General features: G+C 38.1%; 1 protein-coding gene across 1 annotated transcript in view; it reads left to right on the top strand.

The window, feature by feature from the left end:
- The window catches only part of epb41a (erythrocyte membrane protein band 4.1a), a 77817-nt gene extending 57281 nt beyond the window's left edge, over positions 1-20536 (top strand). The window contains exons 18-22 of the mRNA XM_059349914.1: positions 7911-8039; positions 10145-10246; positions 12009-12089; positions 12382-12502; positions 17623-20536. Coding sequence (XP_059205897.1) covers positions 7911-8039; positions 10145-10246; positions 12009-12089; positions 12382-12480 — 411 coding nt within the window. The 3' untranslated portion in view covers positions 12481-12502; positions 17623-20536. The remainder of the gene's footprint in view (positions 1-7910; positions 8040-10144; positions 10247-12008; positions 12090-12381; positions 12503-17622) is intronic.
- Positions 20537-21998: the final 1462 nt, after the last annotated feature.

Genomic DNA, 21998 nt, shown 5'->3' on the forward strand with positions numbered 1-21998 from the left:
AGTGTTGTTATGGTCCATTTGTTAATACTGGGAGTACAGTATGTTGGTCCAATAAGATAGGTAGTGTCATCTTAGTGGACCATGTCATATTTAATTGAATCTCCTCCCTAAATCTCCCCTGTGGGGACCAAAACAGACTTATATTTTCTTTATACCTGATCATTATTTTCCGATGAGTCTTCCACAATTTCAAGACCAAACCCAACATTCATTTGGTTTTCAGAGAAATGTTTCAGGTTTCGTTTTTAAAGATGTAATATTGTTGTACATAATAGAAGTTTGAGTCCACTGACATTACACTTTGTATCAGTTAGTTGGCTTGACTTTATTTGAACCAAAATATAACCATATATCATGGATTCTTCAGCATGATTTTCAAGCTTTGTGAATGTTAATACAAGCGTTAATCTGTCTTTACTACATTTACAACACTGCTGCTTAAAATATATCCATACAATTCTGTGCATGTTAAGTAAATATATTCAGCCCATTAATGGGCTTCTGCACATCTGTATGACCTGCTAAGAATTCAGTGTCATTTGATTTTTCAATCATTCTGAATCTGTAAGCCTGTGCTTTTCACTGTGATACTGAAGCAACATTTAGGTTGTTTTTCCTTGTCAACTGATGGATTTCTCTTATTCAGCCAATGAATTTATCTAATCTTGGTATATTGTGACTTTCCAGTATTAATTTAAAGCTACAGTAACATTGTTTAAGGTACTATAAAATAATAAATGCATCAAATCTGACGTGTACATTGGAATATGTATCATACAATGGTGGCCTTCTGGTCAAAATGGTAGTTGATTCCTTTCTTTGCATGTTTCTGATAATGGTTCTCTGCAGGGTATGCACATTACACCACCTTGTGTGAAAGTTACCACTCCACCTATGTGGCATTAGCCTGGCTAACACTAGACTATATCACAAATGAGATATAGTCTGGAGACCACCTATTCATTTTTCAGTAGAGGAGGTGTGGTTTATGATCGTCCAGAGCCGTTTATTGGGTGCTACGAATGTCTGTCATAAGCGTCTGTACGTAGCTCTTAGCCAATTGTATCAGTTATACCAGATGAGGTATGTAGAGCGACAGTACTTTGACGAGGAAGCATCAAGGAAGAAGACGACTGATGTTTACACGACGGCGTTGAACGATTATTGTCGTTTTTGCAAGATATATATGAAGGAAGAAGGACACTCCACATATGCACACTCTTCAGACATATATTGTTATCTGGTCCTCCATCAAGGCGATCAATGGCATGACCACAACGTCCGGGGTCTCACTAAACCCCATTAGCTTAGCCACTAATGGGGCTAGTTGGTAGATTAGGCTTTTGCCAAATCCTGTTGGAAGCAAGGCTAAAACATCCTTTTTGGTGGTGGTAAAGGAGTGTTCAGCCAAACTTTGTTCTTCTTTTAAAATAAACTTTGGCTCTAAACTATCTAGAACACTGTCTACAGCTAGATCGAAAGATAGCTCCACGTCTGCTGCAGCCATGTTGGATCCGTAAGAGAACTACAAGCTTCCGTCAGTCCAATAGTACGCGTCATCGTCTTGTCGTCCCTCCCCGTTCTGTTATTGGATACCAAAGGCAGGGCTAAGAATCGGCCATGGACACCATGCCGTCTTGCAGTTCAAAACGTAATTGAGCGTGCAAGGCAGCATGGTTATACCCGGGCTAATGTGGCATACATGTGATACAACCTCTACAATATGCTACAGGTTGCTCTTTCCACCTTACTCTGAACTACACAACCTTAGAATTGTCACCAAATGCTGTAACTTGCTGTCTCCTGGCTCAGACACACAGTTGGCTCTGCTTCATCACAGGGAAACTCCTTTGATGTGTAATTACCAGTCATTATTGTAATAAGAAGGTGCAGAAGGGAAATTCTCATCATTTGTGCTTGCCATGGGCTGCTTTTAATTGTGGCTGAGGATTTTAGCTCTTTATATGTGTGGCAGGTTGGGTTTTATAAAGTGTAGATGCTTTTTGGGCTTGCTCCGTACATGTCTCCTGTCGCTCTCCACTTTACCTCTAGTTTCTCCTATTGCAGGATGCATCCACAACCCTGTTCCCACCGTTCCTCCCCTCCCCCCATAAAAACAACTGACTGACAGCCAGTGAGTAAGAACATTTTTCAAAATGACACAATAGATGGAGTTTCTTTGACTACTTCACCAACAATGCCAGGGACTAAGTAAATCTTAAATAAAAAAAATAGAAACAAAACTTAAGTTATTTCAAGAGGTGTCCTGCTTATTCATAAAAATATGTTCTTCATAGGTCATTCAAGTACTGTGGCCCCGAGAGCTCACAGCACTGCAAACTTAAGAAAACACATGCAAATACACAAAACACAAGCAAATTGAGAAAACATCGTCATCAATTTGACAACACAACACAATAAGAAAACACGATTCAAATAGACTACAACACAACAGAAGTGTTTCCAGAGGACACTTAAAAGTGATGCACACGTCTGGACACACGTGCTATTATCAAGTTATTTCAAGATAATTATAATTTCACGTTATAACGAGCTATATCCAGCTCCCTCCTGATATCTGAGCTCAGGAAATCAGGAAGATCAAACCCTACCGGACCAAGCGATCAACACGACTCCTGGTACAGGCCGTGATTTCATGCTAAGACTACTGCAGCTCTCTACTGGCAGGTCTCCCTGCTGCACCACCAAGCCTCTGCAGATGAATCCGGCTGTGTGTCTGGTCTTCAACCAGCCCAGGAGAGCACAGGTCACTCCGCTACTCATCTCTCTTCACTGTCCGGGTCGCAGCCCGCATCAAATTCAAAACTCTTGCCTACAAAACAGCAGCTGGCACAGCTCCTGCATATCTGAACTCCTTTGTTCAGGTCCACAGACCCTCCCACCCACTGGGACGTCTGGCTCCTCTGCCGCTGAAGGGCTCTACGTCTCAAACCAGACTCTCTAAACTCTTCTCCTCAGTAGTTCCCCAAAACTCCATCTGAACTTCTGAGTCCCTCTCAATCTTTAAGAATAGACTGAAGACCCAGCTCTTCACCTACACACATAATCTTCACAGATTTTTTAAAATTATATATATATATAAAATCCCGCTCGCACTACCGAAAAGCACTTACGTCCTAATGGACTCAAACTTTACTCTTGTGTTGTTCATTGACTTCATCTTTGCTCGTGTTGTATTAACTTTGAAATGTATGTCGCTTTAGATAAAAGTGTCTTCTAAATGACATTGTAGAATTGTAGCCCCTCACCCTATGCCAAAGACTATAAATTTATCAACATCAGAAATGGAAGTACAGGGATTGGATTAAGTACAGCTGACCTGTAGACAATACATGGCTTTTTGGTCAGAACGTGCCACCCAGCAAGACCAGTCCAACTAATGCTGGGCTTACACCAAAAGATTTTCCCAGTCCCAGACTAAAAGCTGAATGTCTTTAGGAAATCTAGGAGTTTTACTGGAGTCACAGCGCTCCCGTCATCTCCATGGTTAAGTTTAAGGTAGTAATCTGCTCTGTTTCATATCAGTCTTTTCCTAGTCTTGGGTTTGGGTCATATCTAACGTGTTTGATATTATCTCAAGTCTCAGTGACGTAACACAATCACCAACCAATAGATGAGCAGGGAAAGGTCCCCGGTTACAGACCAGCCAGTAAAACCACTTCCACAGGAAAAAGGAACATCACAATAATGCTATAAAGCTCAGTCATAAATAAAAATATAGTGATGTCATATAATTAGATTTTTGCAGGCGCTGTTTCTTAGTAAAGAGAACAGTAAGGAGACCCAGTTAAAATGTATCAATAAATATATACATAAATAAGTAATAAATAATTGATGACTAATGTATGATTAACTAAATGAAAGTTGATAGAGCTGATAAATATAATTATTTAATTAAACAAGTTATAATTAAATAGGACATAAATGTATATCATGAATTCATTTCTAGATTTTCTTTTCCTTTATTCTTCCTTATATCTATTTTTAACTGTAAAATAGTCAACTTTTCATGTCAGAAAAACAGAAACCCCTTTTCAGCTTTGTGAGGGAGCATTTTGTGGCATCTTCTCTTCTTTTTTTTTTTCTTTTTTTTTTTTTTTTTTACACAATCCACTGCACACACTAGAGCAGCTGGAGCCAAAAGCTGCTTCTCCTCCATTTTGTAAGTTTTTACTAAGAGCATGATGGGGGAAAAATGCTAAAAGAATCTAGTTGTAGTCTTGTAAATAGTGACCCTGCGAGATCACAGTCTGTCTAAAATCTCAGTCTGAGACTAAAAACTCTAAACACTTGTCTTTAGATGTGAGCAGGTGTGAGCTGCTAGTTTTTTCCGGGAGTCTGTTCAAAGTCTTCTGATGTATAGGTAGCATAAGAACCACTGATGTGGTTGTGACTGCCCCTAGGAAGAGGGGGAACAGAGCCAGGATAAGCTAAGCTGGCCCAGTTTGGACCTTTGGCTATTCCACTACCCAGTCAGCCCCTGGCTGATGTCCAGTTGCAGCAAAGTGGAATTCGATGAAATGCAACTTTGGCTGGCCCAGAAATGGGAGATGGCAGACAGCCTACAACTTGCAGAATCATTGCTCCATTGTGGTACTGCAGTTCAAGCTGTTGCACTTAACAGGCAAATTGTGTTGTTGGTAACCATTGTTTTTATTCATAATCATTTAGACAACACCAAGGGGGAATTCACAAGATACTTTGTAATTCTCAAAGCACCGGGTTGAAAAGCATCCCTAACTGCACTGCAAAGCAAATAGTTTCTCTGTGCGGCTGTGCTATTTGTAAATATTTATATTAAGTAATATGAATACATGTGGTACAAAATTGGCCCCTTTCTATGCAAATGAGCCTCATTGCAAAAATAGTCCTAGTCACCAAGGTGACTCTGGCAAGCCCCTCCTGAAAAAACATATCTTGTTCAGTCTGACTCTGGGGATGTCCGTAGCTATTCCTGTATGTGAAATAGAACCCTGCACAGACCAAAAACGCCAGCTCTAGCTTGGCCCAATAAAGTTTGCAATTTTTAAGCCCAATCCCGAACTATGGCACAAGACAGACCCCAATTACTTAGAGCTCTCTTTGACACATGCTGTTTCTGATGGGCTGCACCGCTAATATCTTTAGCCCAAGTGTTTTGTGAATTAGACCATGAGAAGGACCGAATTGCAATTGCAAGGGATGTGCTATCAGTGGTTGGGATCCTTTCTTTGTGCATTTGCCCCTATGTTACACTTTTTGTGCAAAGTTGCAACATGCTATGACATTGTAGCTTGTTTTATGGCTTCTGGCTGTAGCACTCTCTCGTAATACTGGGCCTTTTTTTTTTTTTTTTTTTAAATTGTTGTCCCATTAGTCATTTAGACAAGAACATGCAAAAATGGGTCCAGGTTGAAATTACCAAAACTTACCTTTAAAATTGCCACACAGTCAGAAGATTACAGTTGGACATTTACATTTTTGGACAAATTAATCATAAATATAAGTTAAATGTAATTACATTATAAGTAGTATTATTAGTTGGTATGGAACAATGCAGGTAGTTTGGCATTCAACAAAAATTGTGAAAGATCCTCTAAAAGCAAAAACTATAGCAAAACTAGAAACTCAAAGTACAGAAACTAAAACAAATGACAAAGTCAAATACATTTTTCCAAAAGATGGCTTCTGTAATTTGTGGTAGTTCTTAACACAATGATGTTTGTCTAAGTGTTTAATTTGTTATTTGATATCAAACAATGGGTCTGTAACATCATGATTGATGGCTGTAATTGACTTGCGTTTGGGTGGGAACTCAATATCGCAGCCTTCACTGTTTGTTAGTGTTGGGACAACAAAGCCTCGTGAAGCATTTCCTTTATTTTTTGACCCCACTAGAAGGCGGTCTTGGCTTTAAAAAAAAAAAAAAGGCTTCAGCGAAATCTCTTGGAAAATCGTAAATTTGCAAATCCGTAAAAAAAGCAAATGCTTCATGAGGCTTGGTTGTCCAAACACGACCGTTTGTCACTACTGTGCAGACTCTGGCTCCGTCTGAGGTCACCAGCACTAGATGGCAGCGCCTGAATCCAGGATATTAAGGCCTCAATGTTGTACAGTCAGAGGAAGTGGAGACATGTTGTCCTTTCTTTATGCAGTCTATGATGGGTACCCAAAAGATCCCCTCCACAGGAATGCCCACTTTATGATAATTCCATGCAATACTATTTTGAATCTTGACCTCATGTAATTTTGTGACATATTCACTGAAAAAAGAAAATAGTTGGACCAACTTAATTGAATTGTTTCATTTGGTAACACCTAAATGAATTAAGTTCTTTCAAATTAATTTAATAACTTAGATTAACACAACTGATTTTAAATTAATTTGAAAGAACTTAATTCATTTAGGTGTTACCAAATGAAACAATTCAATTAAGTTGGTTCTTTTTTCAGTGTAGGTTAGTCACAACCTCATGAAACTTTACAACCACAAACTACAGACCTAGAGCATTCAATGGATGGATGGCTTTCCTATCTACATTGACAATAACGGGTTTCTATGCAGTTTCCAGAACAGAAGTGATAACATGGTACCAAATCACACCATTGATGTTTCTAGATAGAACTTGGCTACTTTAGGTACACACCCAGAAGGATAGTTTCTGGCTGCGTCTGTTGTTTTGGGAAACCACATGAACAATAAGCACTTTTGGTTAGGTATAGGGCAAATGATTCATTGTATGGGTTAAAATAGCAAGATTTCTGCCAGAATGTTGAACCATGTGTGTTTTTGTCAATGAGTTATCATCCCACTGACTACCTGTCTCACATATACTCTGAAAAGATACAGATACTTAAAGTAATAAATATATATACATGTATGTGAGCCTTCTACTGCTCCTGCTCAGTAAAACCTCTGCTTGATTTAATGCTAGCATCCTCCCTTGTGTTACACTGCCTAGGTCATGAATGTAATGAGTGGCTCCTGACATGTGCACCCCTTTAGCGATATGAATTCAGGTTGATTCCACACAACCTGAACCATCTGTTTCCTATTTGGCTACTGTGAATACTGAAAAATGTTACGGCGGACTCTTCATATGAACGCAACATGATGACGAGGCAGTAGTCAAAGTCGCTGTTGACACATTTAAACAAACATCTGTGTGTGAAATAAGTCCTTTTTCATTGTATATGCTTCACCTAAAGTTACAATTGTAGCTTCATAAGTAATCTAGGTTTCCTCACTTGTGGTAATGTTACACTTTAACAAATTGATGTAAGAAAACAGCCAAATTGTGACAGTAACATACTGTTTTCCATTAAAAAGGTATTATACTGTAGAAAACAATGCATTCTGGGCAATATTTGTAGGTAGCTTGCCATTTCCCAAAAATGTATATGATATATATATCTATGATATTTTCTAAGTCTCTTCTTGTCTACATTTTTAATGGCTGTATTTTACTTAACTAACTCATTCAGTATATGGTTTATTAAAATTACTGAGGTTACAGTGAAGACAGCGCTTAATTTGTAGTAATTGGCTTTCAGACAGTAATATGCTCTATTTACAAAAAATGACTGCATTGTATACTGCAACAATATTGCAACTAGCTTCAGCACTATACTGTGTTTTAGTCTACTGTAAAAATCAGCAGGATGCAGGATTTTACTGTAATTCAGTATGTGGTTTTATCACAGTAATATACTGTAAAGTAGATAACAGTAAAGGAACTGTAAAATTAACAGTAGAATGCTGGAAACCCTGCTGCCAGTATTTTACTGTTAATTTACAAGACAATTGTTTACAGTGTATGTCTTCTTATACACATACACATTTACAGTAGTTATTGTCTTGATGGAGCCCTCAGAGAGTTAGTTGTTGATTGTTTATCTGATCCCTCCAGTCTCCAGTGCTAAAGACCCAGACAATCACCATCTCAGACATCACCAACTCCCTGAGAGGAAGTGTGACCTATAAGGACATGCCCTTAGTTCATACTGAGACCAAGACCATCACGTATGAGTCAGCACAGGTAAGGGGTATTCTGGGAATTTCTGTATCTACAGGGCTTAATTAAATGCACCTAAATTGGCTGCACAATTCATTCAGAGGGCCTGAATGTCATGTGCAGGACCTTTAAAAGTCCAAATTGTCTCATCAGATGCAGCTACAGCTATTTTTAAAGATGTTCTTGTGCAAATGTTTATATGTTCACTGTAGAGGACTGCACCAGCCTCAAATTTTTGCCCTCATCGAAGCTCTGGCAATTTGTCCAAATCAGGCTAAACTCAGGCTATTCACTAGGCTGAGACATTACACTTTTCCTCTTCCCAACCATGGCTCATTTATGTGTGAAGAAACTGTCATATATTATGTCAATATATTAACCCACTAGAAGCCCAGAAGCCCTAGTTGTGGCTCAGGAGGTAGAGCATATCTTTAAAAAGCAGTAGTTTGACCACAAGCAGTCTTACAAGAACTGAATCTGAATCCACAACAAGATCAGTTTTAATTAGTGCCGGGACTCGATTAAAAAAAAAATCTAATTAATTATTTGTAATGAATTAATCGAAATTAATCGCATTTTAATCGCATTTAAATATTTGACCTGACAACAGTGAGAAGTAATTTTTTTCACATGGATTTTTAGTATACCATTGAATAATGACTGAATACATAAGTTTAAGCAACAAAAATATTGTTTATTTTTGTTCAAGTCCAACAGACCAGTGCAATTTTTGCCATTAAGTGTAGCAATAGCATATTTAGAAATATAGTACATTTCATAAATTCAGGTAGCCTATAGGTAGGTAGACCTTCTGTAAACTAGAATACTTTGGTTTTTTAAGTAAAACACAATCCACGCTAGCTACCACACTAGCCGCTAGCTGCTATATGTTTAGCATTGAGGTGATACTTGAGGCTGGATGTGCTATGGTGATATGTGAATTCCTTGTTGCATAGCAACACAACCATGCTCTTATCGACGCTTCCATCCGTTGGTTTTTAGTAACTAAATGTCCCATCATCCACGGGGCGAACCAAAGGTCTCATCAGCTTCTTCCTTCATGTTCACTGTGGTTTGTTATTGTCTGAACTCATCAACGCTAGTTGGTGCTCCAGTATAATCGGTCCGCCTGAAACTCATCCAGTGAGAAACGTTCCGCGGTGCAAAAATAAGTGCGATTAAAATGCGTCAATTTTTTTAACGCGTTCATTTTTGTGTAATTACTTAATCTTTATTAACGCGTTAAAGTCCCGGCCCTAGTCTTGTCCTAGTAATGTTTCTTTAAATATTAACCGTTATCAGCTACTCTTTCACATATTTACATTTCCTGAAATCCAACGGCAATTAAAAGGCATTATTTTAAATGAATCAGGTGTACTTGCTCACTCCACACAAAAGGAACCAGGGCTACATTACGTTGTTCTGAAAAACAGCATCACTGATCTGTTTTACCCAAATATTCTCTGGTCTAGCACAAAAACACCAAATCCGTAAGTTACAAGTTAGTCACCACCAAGCCTGTTCTATAACTGCAGAGCTACCCACCTCAGGTAAGGTGTTAACTCCATTGCGCTTTATATTACTGAATGAAATAACCAGGATTCCCAGGTGAGCAAAGAGGGAAGAGGTCAGTGCCAAATTCTGTTCGACGGGGATTGGGGAAACGTGCAGTGAGTCACTGGCTGAACTGATTATACCAGTTTGGATAACAAATACTTGATTGTCTTGCTGTTATTACAGATGTGAACTAACCACAGACACTCACTTTGACCATGAACTCACAGCAATTCAGTGCTGCAAAATGAATATAGGGCAATGACTGGAATGGATATTTTGTGTAAAATAATCAAAAGATTATTTTAGACTGATGGGGGATCCCATTGGCCTGGCAGCCTGCCATGTCTGTACAATTTCAAAAGAAACATTCAAGAAAATAATTTGACCTGACGTGCTTGATTTTGGTTGGTAACAAAGAGGTTCTGAGGTTCAATCCCCAGCTCGAGTTTCAAGTAGTATTAGAATGTTTTTAAAAGTCCTTCAGTACAAAAAATAAAGAAGATGAGATAACTGAATGTTAAAATTGATTCATTTGTGGTTCTTGTGTAACACAAAAGGTGTCTCTCCTACAGCCAGTGGACAGCCTGGCAGAGAGGGACTCAGGAGTGCTGTTGAGTGCCCAGACCATCACCTCAGAGACCATCAGCACCACCACCACTACTCAGATCACCAAGGTCTGCTCACTTCACTAACAGCCTCACAGGCAGTCAATGCAGATCAATACAGTAATTTACCACCCTGCTGTGATGGAGCCCTACCTGTCCCTACTCAATCATTTGTGCCACTGGTATTGACCCTCCATATCACGCTAAGTAATTGCTGGAGAAAAAAACAGCTGCCTCTTCTTCTGATCAACATCAGAAACATGAATATAATGCCAAAGTTTTACCTGCTTTACGTGGTAAACTCTGTCCTACCCGTCTCCTACCTGTGTTTCCCTCAGGATGTCTTTCATTAGTGTGTGTGAAAATTCAAAAACGTAATTCTGATTTTTCAGCAACATCAATGAAAGACACTCGTAAAACTACATTGTGCATTGTAAGTTATCCTGACATGTGACTCCACCGTCCCATACCGCATTGACTCACTGGATTGGGGGGGGGCCGGCCTGCTCCAATCCTCTTCTCATGTAAACAACCATCCACAGAGCTTGGATTATTGTCAATTCATTTAGATTAACAAATAGACGCAGACAGGAGTTAAATCGGAGTCCTTCAGGGATGGGGCTTGTCACTTATTGTCCATTTTAACAAAATGTTCCTGGCTATCAGCAGCACACCAAGGTTGTAATAGTTTTTGATTTTTCATTAGTTTGTTTTAATTTCATTGTGAATTTTTGTTTTCAGTCAGTTTTTAGAGTGAGTTTTCTAGTTTTAGTTTAGTTTTTTTTTTTAAATGCTTAGTTTTAGTTTAGTTTTTATTAGTTTCAGTGTTAGTTTTAGTTTTGTTGTAATGGGCTATATGTTGGGTGCGAGATTCAAAGTGGTCATAATAAATTTTGCCTTTATTTCCTTTGGTTTATCCATCTCAGCCCCAATAAGGTTATTAACTCTTACAGTTCTTGGTGTTTTGAATTTTGGTTCGAGTGTAGACATCCCAGTCTCAGTAAACATATTTACCATGAGTTGCATGTTCAAATAGAAACACTGAATTATGAATGAAAAAAAGTTTACCAAAACGAAAACTAAGGACATTTTCACAATAATTTTAGTTAGTTTTAGTTAGTTTTGTAACCACGCAATAGAGTTTCAGTTAGTTATCGTTTTATTTAAAAACTCTAGTTTTTATTTTATTTCAGTTAACGAAAATGTTCTTTCAATTCTAGTTTTCGTTATTTCGTTCGTTTTCGTTAACTATAATAACCTTGCAGCACACCACTCCTCTTCTTCCCCAAGTCTCTCTTCCTCTGTGCCAATGTAAATGTGCATCTATAATTTAAACAAATATCAACACTGTTTTGGATATATGAACATTTTTCCCCTTTCTGCTATGATTCAAGTCGATGCTACTGATAAATAACCCAAAAAACAACAGCATTGGCATTTCTACGGCATAATAAACACCAGTCTGGGGATGTTGCCAGCTGAATCTGGTACAGACCAGACCACAGAGATTTGTATTGTATCATGTTGTGGCATGACATCTTGCCAGTCTAGTTGTTTGTTGTCATTTAAATGCATGAATAAGTTCTTAAATAAGACACTTCTTATGTGCGTCTTGTATGCATCCACATTCCTTTCCTATTCTCCAAAAATGTGCCTGGATCCACTTTATTTCTCACCATCTGTGACCCTCTAAACACTGCTTAGCTGTGTCTGGCTGCCTTGTCATTGTGAATTATGTTGTCATTCAAAATTCAGGGATAATGAAGATGGATTTTGGTTATGCATGGTTTTCTTAGCTAATATTTTAGTTTATGTCATCCATCTGCTGTAGACGGTGAAAGGAGGAATCTCTGAGACTCGCATTGAGAAGAGAATTGTCATCACCGGAGACACTGAAATTGATCATGACAAGGTGAGGAATGATGGGAGAAGATAAGTCGTTTTTCATGTGTCATTGTTCACACTAAATCATGTTGTATTAATGATGTTTTTCTCAAAGCCCTGCAGGAAACAGGTGGTTTTACTGTGTGCTGAAATGCTTATGTACCAGATATGTGAAGCTGAAATTGTTTGTCTGCTTAATTTGCCTCATAGAGGAATTGTTTTCATATATCAAGTAAATCTGTTGTGCATGCAAGTAATTGAAGTGATTAATCCTGATCTACTTAACCAGCTTTTACTGTTGTCTTTCCTTCACTCCCCAGGCTTTAGCTCAGGCCATTAAAGAGGCAAAAGAGCAGCACCCTGACATGTCTGTTACCAAAGTGGTTGTGCACCAGGAGACAGAAATCAGCCCAGAGTAAGAAAAAACTGATCCTTTGGAAGGTGAGTGTCTACCTTCACCATCCATTCTCTGACTGTATCAGGCACAGCACTTGACCCACAAAGCAGAGGCAGCAGAAAGTCCAATGTTGTTTTTTTCAGTCCAAGGTCATAGCCGTAATCCGACAATCTAGCAAAGTTAACCATTACATTACATGTTACATTACATTACATGTCATTTAGCTGACGCTTTTGTCCAAAGCGACTTACAATAAGTGCATTCAACCTGATGGTACTAGACATAGACCACAGGAATCAAGTAAGTACATAACTTTAAGAGCTAACTGTCATTGCTACAGGAGTGCTATATGTTAACCCTTTGATGCACAACATGGGTCTAAAGTGACCCGACAGTTTTTATGTTCTATATCTTTGCAATAATTCATCATTCAGTATTGCAGGTTTTCCTGAATTAGTTTGTTTTTGATCATCATACATCCTAATTTTTATGTTTTCCTTTATTAATTTTCGAATAAATCCCTTTTTCTGTCACTACTCCTCTAATACACAACATGGGTAAAAAATGAGCCATATCCATTTTTTAGCTAAGTAGCTTGTTAAGCTAGCTTCTTGGCTAAGTATTTAGCTAAGTAGCTTGCTAAGCTAACTACTTAGCTAACTTCTTGGCTAAGTAGTTAGCTAAGCAAGCTACTTAGCCAAGCAGTTAGCAGTTAGCTAATGATACAAAAACTTTTCTTCTTCATAAATTATGAGAAGCAAAATGAAAATAATGATCTGTTGTTATCAAAAACAAGATATTTAAAGAATATTTAGAATATTCCATCATAAAATAAGTTGATATCAAAAGATAGAGCACAGAAACACACAGCAGCATTAAATAACATGGGGAATGAATGCGGGTCATTTTTGACCATGATGTGCATCAAAGGGTTAAAGAAGAACCAAGCAAATAAAGCATAAAACCCCAGCAAGCAGAAGCAATTTTAAAGCAAATACTATACCAGAAACCAGAAGCCAGGTAGTTCCACAGGATAAAAATGCACACCAAATCTCACAGGGTAGCTCAAGGGTCAGTATACAGGCAGGTAATCTAACACAGGTATAAACTCACTTGAGACAAATGCTAGAATGCTGTCACAAGGGATCAAGACGAACTGGCACAGAAAGGAAGGAGCACATTTGCTTAAATGCACAGAAGGGAGGGAGACAATGAGACACAGGTGAAACATGTCAGGGCAGAGACAGTAATCACACAGGTGGGAAACTTGACAGGACATGGGGAGTGACAAACAAGACCTTTTAACATAAAACTAAACAAACAGACGTGACCAAACGATCACAATGTACACAGCAAAATCGGGAGTGTTAATTCAACTCACAGAGTGTTAAATTTAACACTTTTTCTGAGTTTATATAGTTCTCACAGATTCTGAGTTAAAATTACACTGTGAAAAGTGTTAATATTTTAACTCTTTAATAGTGTTAAATATTTGACACCCTTGGTGTTGTTTTATGACATCACATAAGTGCACTTTTTTTTCCTTTTTTCACTTTGAGTGTGAGTTTTTAACATACATTGTGTTACTTTAACACACTAAAGTGTATTTTTAACCCTAAAATCATGTTATTTCCTTTCACTAATGTGATAATTAACATTCATTGTTTTGTTTTATGATACATTCAAAGTGCATTCTGTCTTTAGCCGAACATACAAGTCACAAAATCTGAAAATCAACTCCAACTGAAGTGAATCTAACTCAGGCGTCAGGTGTTAATGCTGGCAGAGCTTTTTGATCACTACACGTGTTAAAACAACTCCAAAATCAACACTCACTAACTCAAAATTATTAACACTGAAAAAACAACACTACAGATTTTGCTGTGTATCCTCTTGCAGAGGTATAGCTTCAAGCCACAATAAGAATGAAAATTCAAAGCCACAAATTCAAACTCCAAGAATCCAAGATATTAGGTGAGCTGGAAAACTAAGTCCAGAAAATGTACAAGGACACAATGAGACCAAGTTATATCTGACAAGGCTGAAATCATTAATGCAAGAATGTAAAGGCAAAATGACAATACTTTGGGAAAGAACCATGGAAACTAAAGGTTGTATATGTGCCACAGAGGACAATGGGAGAATGTATAAACTCTAGGTATTCTCATCTCTATGATGTGTAATGGAAGTTCACTATCAGACCCAGTGCAGGAACTGACCGCGTAACGAGCTGCTTTCTTTGTGAATCAGATGCTGAAGACACACAGGTTGCTGTTACAAACTGTAAAGCTAAAGTGCTAAAGTGTCTTTGCAAGACTCGAGTTTGTTTCAACATGAAACAAACTGCATCAGCTAAGTGAGATATGTTAAATAATGGCGCCCATTGGGCCTAAATGTGATCTTGTTTATGTGGTTTTAAAGGGGGCCAGGCTGGAAATCTGGTGCCGTTTAGCCTGTTGACAGGCTGGTATGTAAACACAGCAGCCCCACCCCCTAGTTGAGGGATTGAGGCCCTCAGTGCTGTCTGACAGACCAGGGAAACACGGTGATGAGCAATTATGTGGAAGTAGAAGTATGAAAAGTGAAAAACAACTAGGCCACCTGATTGGCTAGGAGTATGAGGAAGTCAGCATTAAAAATTATCAATGAAATGGGTAAATTGAAGCAAAACACAGTCACCAGAACAGTATACTGTACAGTATACTTTTATCTGATTGTATGATCTCTGCCAGTGATCAAATGTGATTGCTCATGCACAAGTGCACATCAGCAGAACGTTGAGTAAGAGCCTTATTAGAGATAAATATGTTCAAATAGCACCATTTTTTTCTACAACTGATATTCTATCACCAAATTTAGTTTTTATAAAATGTAAGTAGTAAATGAATGATCAAACTGATCCTAACTGACATTTGGCAAGAGATGGGGAAGACCATGGACAGGTCTCCAGACTAGACCTGCAAGCCAGAATCAAAGTCACGATCCTCTTAATACAATTTGCACAGAGGACATAATCAGCTATCTACGCCCTGACCAAAGCTCTCTGTCTTATTTTGTAGATTTACAAGTGTAACTTTACAATTGGGAAAAAATACATCTGAACTTCTCTAGCTCACTTTATTCTTCCAAGAGGAGCTTTGTAAAAGGCAGCAGTGTTAGCAAAGGACTCAGTCTAATAACAGGATGAGTGGGGATCTCTTTATACTGTGAGACGCCACTGAGGGCTTAACGCTTCAACCTCCCTCTCTGTTTCACTGGCGTATTCAGTCAGCTTCAGTGTGTTTACATCCGAGTGAAGGCTGAGAACACCCTCTCCCAAACCACTACACTGTTTATCTGAGTTAAAGTCCTCTATATTCCACATGGTTATTACACTCTTCTACATGCACAACCATGCCTCTTCACCTGGGAACTACAGGCTTGGACTGAAATGTAAATCCTAGAGATATTCTAATTAAAATGTCTTGTTGCTTCAGTAGAAGTTGTGACATGAAAACATTTTACTGCTGTCATTCCTGGTTTCCTGGGACTTATACAGCTTCATGTGCAGGCTTATGATGTTGCTGAGATGTATCGTTGTGCCATAAACTTGGTGTATGTTCTCTGTATTGGAAGTATTTACTCTGCCCTGCCCTGTATATAGTGTTCAGCTATGAAGTGAGAGGGGATGCCAATGCTTGATTCTCAAAATAATTTAATTTGGGTTATTTCTTTTAGCTATGAACTCACACCATGAGAACTATTACTATAACCCATACAACACCACATCCTCCATATCCACTCACCACAGAAATACTGTACTTATTTTTTTCTAGTCTCTTCCCAATTTTTGTTTCATTTGAGCTGTTTCGCTCTTAGCTAAGCTCCTGTCATTGACAGTCAACACTTCCTCCAGAAGTGTAAAAGCCTTCTGAATGCCTAACACTTCTAATCATGGAAGGCCTTTGATGTGACACACAGAGGCATTTTGCTCTATGCCTGTTAATAATACCCATGCAAATCGAAAATGAACTCGGAGATTCCAGACTAATATGCATTTATGAATGAATCGGTTGATGCCAGGCTCATCATCATAATCATACTGCAGTATGCAAATGTTCAACTTCTTCTTTATATTTGGCATTCGATTATGACTAAGTAGCACAACTAGGGAAAAAAGTATTTGGTAACACTTTATATTCGGGGACACATACTTAACATTAATTAGTTGCTTATTAAAATGCAAATTAGTAACACAATTGGCTCTTAATTTGTCATTATTAAGTAGTTATTAATGCCTTATTCTGCATGGCCTTACTATACAACCAGTAAGCCATTAACTAATAGTTTTCCCTCAATAACCTCAAATTATTGGTTATTAGCAGTATGTAAGGAAGTTGTTGTATATGAGTTATGATCTTAATATGCTTTACTTTGTATGGACTTTATAAGTCTCTACATATCGGTGAACGAAACCATGGAGACTGCAAATAGCCACCTTCTCCAGACCTTTGACGTGACTGGTGGCTCCTTTTGGATGAGGATTGGTAGATTGTAATGTCAATCATTACGCTACAAAGCGGGTCATTGGTAGACTAAGATTGGCGCAAAGTCACCCACTTTGTAGAGTAATGATTGACATTACAATCTACCAATCCTCATCCAAAAGGAGCCACCAGTCACGTCAAAGGTCTGGAGAAGGTGGCTATGTGCCGTTTCCATGGTTTCGTTCACCGATATGTAGAAAACAAAGCATATTAACATTGTAACTCATATACAACAACTCCTTTAATTTCTACTAATAAGCAATAATTCTGAAGTAACTGAGGGAAAACTCTTAGTAAATGGCTTACTGGTTGTATAATAAGGCCATGCAGAATAAGGCCTTAATAAGTACTTAATAATGACTAATTAAGAGCCAATATGTTACTTATTTGCATGCTAATAAGCAACTAATTAATGTTAAATATGTGTTCCCTGATATCAAGTGTTACCAACTATGGATATTGTTTTTTCCCATTATTTTTATTCTTGGCATTATTGTGCTCACACATGTGATTTTGTTTGTATTCTTGTGTGGTGAGATTTAAGGTACAGAGGTTTGACCGTCTACTAATATATTTTTTTTCTGTCCCTTCTCTGGCCATCTGTCCATCTCTCTTTATCTCTATCTACCAATCCATAGGCCACACCTTAGTCCTCTCAGCTGCCCCTACTCTCCCTTCTTACTTGTGTCTCCATCACAACATTTTACTGCAGCACCCCCCGCCATCACACCCAACTGCACTGCCTTCGACATGAACAACCAGACCATATCAGAGGGAACAAGCTTCAATGTTGAACTATGAACTTTAACCTCCATGAGTGTGGAGTTTGGCCTGAAGGAGACGGAGTCGCCAGAGAATTCCCAAGAACCGTCCCAGTATTCCCCACAATCCCCTCTTGTTCCACTAAAGATCAACCACTGGACTGATGAAAAAAAAAACACTTTTTTAAATAGAAAAAAAAAACAAAATAAAGTACAGCATTTGTGGATTTATTCCTCTTCTATTTGTCTGGAGAGTTTAAGGAAATTTTCAAGGGCATTTGGTCTTTTAATCTTGAGATTACTGGTACTTTATTTTTCTACAGCTTTTCTTACCATCAGAATTGGTTATCAATACCTTGGAGTTCAAGTGTTTTTTAACAGTGTGTTCCAAATAGCATTAACAAAGGGATTGTGGGTGATTTTTCTTGGAATTGTACTCAATGGGACTTGACGGTCCCTCTCAAATTTGCAAGAGGTTTGGTGTCATTTCTTGTACAGTAAATATTTATTTTCCCTCTCAATGCGAAAAAATATTTTTTCAATTTATGTATAAAAAAAGATTGATTTTATCAAACCAGTGGGCAATTACTGCTTTCATCTTATTTAAAGTTCTGACTTAATCATTTGTTGAGTGATCTTACATCTTATGATTGTTTTAGTTGTTGTTGTTGTTGTTGTTGATGTTGTTGTTATTGTTGTTGTGCTTGTGTAACCAGAACTGGGCTTTATCAGGACCAAGGAGACAGCAGTGTACTGAAATGACCTTTACTTTATTTATTCCTACCTCTGTTTTTCTTTTGTGTTTTTGTTTTAAATCTTCTCAGTACCTTCATCATTTTGTATTGAGAGCTTTCCAGTCACCGGTTTTCGGTAATTTCTACTGAGCATGACATCAGCATCTACAGTGTTTCTGCAAATGTTTCAAAATTCTACCTTTAGACCAAATGGGCAGTGTGTACTCATCCAGGAAAAAAATTGAAATGAGGTGAACTCAAATTTTACATAGGTTAATTAGAGGTAGTTTACAGTCTGCTTGATTGGTGTTAATATAGTTGGAAAAAGTGTAGAGACCAGCACAGGATGATTTTTATTTAATGAAGGATCTTTATTTCAAACATTTTAAAATCAAAACACACAGCAAACAGGCCTTACGGCTAAACTTTAACAGCTTTGCAATTGCATTATCTTCCTCATCTTCTATCATTAGCTCGGTTCAAACATTTACATTCACAGGTAATTTGGTTATAACGTGATGAATGCAGTGCTTCAATTACTGCAACCCTTCTGTCAACACATGAACAAGGGCATCTTGTTAAAGAAGTTCATTGTATTCTTTTCAACAGTTTTTAACATACAGCGAGGGAGTGAATTTGAAGTTTCTGCACAAACCTCTAAGGATAATTTCAGTTTTTAACTTGGGTCTTATTTTTCTAGTTTTGCCCATCATTTCAGACTGTTTATTTCAGATTATCTGAAGCCATGTTCTAATGTATGATGCTACAGTAACTTTAGCACAGTTTGTTGCTTATAATTGGACGGTACTGATGTTTGAAAACTATTTCAAATTATTCATCATAACAAACATCGGTCATAATAGTGTAACCTGATGTGGAAGTTATTCAATTTAGCAATTTGTGCAACCAGATCCTAGTGAATGTTAAGGAATAGCCAGCACCATGAAGATATGACCCAAGGTGTAATCAACTCAATGATTTTTTTTTTGCAGACAAAGGTTTGATAAGGCTTCTTATTTTCTTTTTTGGATGTTTGGCTCTGAAAATGTGTGATCATAGTGGCCGTTTAAGTTTTATCACTTGAAGTAGCTCAGAACTAAAAACACTTGCTGTCAGTGGGTGTTATTTATTTCAATCACTTACGGTGCTGTATGATAGGAGCCAGTGTGACCCTTTTAATTTAAGCATTGAGCACCACAATGGTCATATGGTCATCATAATCTCTGCAAAAATAGCAGCATAGCTAGTGTTGATAGGAAAATAAATATTTTGGACTGTGGTTAGTAGGCTAATGGGTTAAGCTTGTTCATTTAAACAGCTTTATTGAATCAAGAATCCAAAAGACAATTCTTGACAAGAAGCACTGCATAAAAACATAGACACAATTCAAACACAGCATAAATGTTTGTGTTTGAATTGAATATTATATTTTAATTCCATGCATCGTATTTAAATCCAGTTTCACAATCGATGTGACAGAGAAGAGGTTATCATCTGCATAGTCTCTGCCACTCCATGTTGTAATAAACAGTGGCTAAAAGAAGTTGTATCAAGTGCTTCCAATAGAAAAGTGTAAAACAATGTTGATGATTGTTCAGGATACTGACAGCATATTTTATGACAATGAATGTCTCTGATCTACAATTACAATCTTCAAACTATTACCTCATGCTGGTTAGTGTAATATTGGCATATTGACCTCATGCAAACGCACTACAACTCAACATTTTTAATATTAAAACAATAAAACAGTCTTGGAAGCCAAACTGAACCTCTTCCTTAGTACACACTGCCCATTCAAATCAGACCCATATTTAGTATGGCATATGTAGTTTATATTTTGTCAAGTTTTAAACATGATTCCTTTTTAGAACACAATACTCTGTACAGCCCAACATGTTGTAGTTCTCTCACTGTGCTGTCGTCTTTATCATGGCACTCCCTTTTCTCGTTGGAAACAAGCAAACCAACATTTCTAATTTATTTCTTAATTGTGAACCCTCACTTTACCACCCCAGGAAGACGTAATAAAAGAGCACCATGCACAGAATAAACAAGTGTAGCCATTGTATTTGTTTTGTGTCTACCTAGTGTTCCCAGTCCTCGGGCTTCATGTGTTAAAGACTGCACAGCTTTCATACTAAATGATGGTGTAATCACAAAACTGGACTTATGCAAAGGCACCTCCACATGGATCAAACTGTGCTGACGTCAAGTTCTGAGCAGCTTTCCCTTGACACATCCCAATAACGGAGAAACTGAGCACACATGCGCAAGGCACCTAACCAGGCGGCAACCTCGGGTCTGAGCAGGGAGGCAAACCAGGAAGTGACTTAAGCTGCATTCTACCGCAAATTCCAGCAGGGGGTGCTGAATGTGGCTGCAAAAACATTTCTGGCCATTCATTTCAATGCAAAATGAGAGAACTTCTCACTAGATTTATTACCTCAGAAATTTTCTTTAGGATTACACTATGGTCTCATTCGCTAGTAAAAAAAAATCTTCAAGACAATTTGATGTTAATAGTTCTAATAAGGGCCCCATTTAGAAGAAAATAGAAGATAAAGAATCTTTGATTTGGGGCGTGGCTACCTTTGATTGACAGGTCACTAACAAGGCCAGCCGTCAACAGGAGAGAAGCAGAACAATGCGTATCCACGGCAACCTGTCCATAAAGTTATATATGCGTTATATAGATATAAAAAATGACTTTTACCGGTTTGGTCCCATAACTTTGCCCCTTTCACTGTATTTTCACTTAATGACAGTTTATTTGAACGTTTTGTTCAGTAAAAATGTCTTGTTCAGCGTTTGGTTGGACTAACAGACACTCCAAGGAGTCGCTGTTCATTTTTCTGAGGTAAGTAACTTACAGTTTTTGCTGCATTTTTTGCTAGCCAGAATGAACATCCCAGTTAATGCTCCAGTTAATGCTAACATGAATTAGCAGCGGCTTCTCTCAGTCAGGTTGAGGTGTAGAGAGGCTGTAGTCAGTGATCAGATCCCTCTCGCTCCTCCACAGTCCAAATATGGTCTGCTCTCCGTATCGAAAACAAGATGGCGACACAAGATGGCGACGAGTGTAACGCCGAACTCGATGCTTCCAACGGGCCACAAACCAATGGGTGACGTCACGGTGACTACGTCCATTATATATATATATATATATATACAGTCTATGATCCTGCCCCGCCCTGGTTAAAAGAACAATGACCAACAACCGGCATGTGAGAAAATAGATTCACTGTGTGCAAGTTTGAAGTGCTTATGTTCGATGTGGAGGCCGAAGTGCTTTTTGGTCGCCTCGGTTCCGGGATCAGCCACAAGTGAAAACAGATGGAGTGGCTGAATGTCACTATAGCTGTGAGCAAAGCCAGATCAGAGACCTGTATGATGGCAGAAGTCATAAATCATTCATATTAATTAATTTAATACATATTTAAATACATCGTAAAAAATAACAAAATGCATTACTGTGCACAGTGGCAACTGTAGGTAATAGCACAGGACAACCAGAAA

The sequence above is a fragment of the Centropristis striata genome, chromosome 14 (genome assembly GCF_030273125.1).
Source record: "Centropristis striata isolate RG_2023a ecotype Rhode Island chromosome 14, C.striata_1.0, whole genome shotgun sequence".
NCBI classification, from domain to species: domain Eukaryota; kingdom Metazoa; phylum Chordata; class Actinopteri; order Perciformes; family Serranidae; genus Centropristis; species Centropristis striata.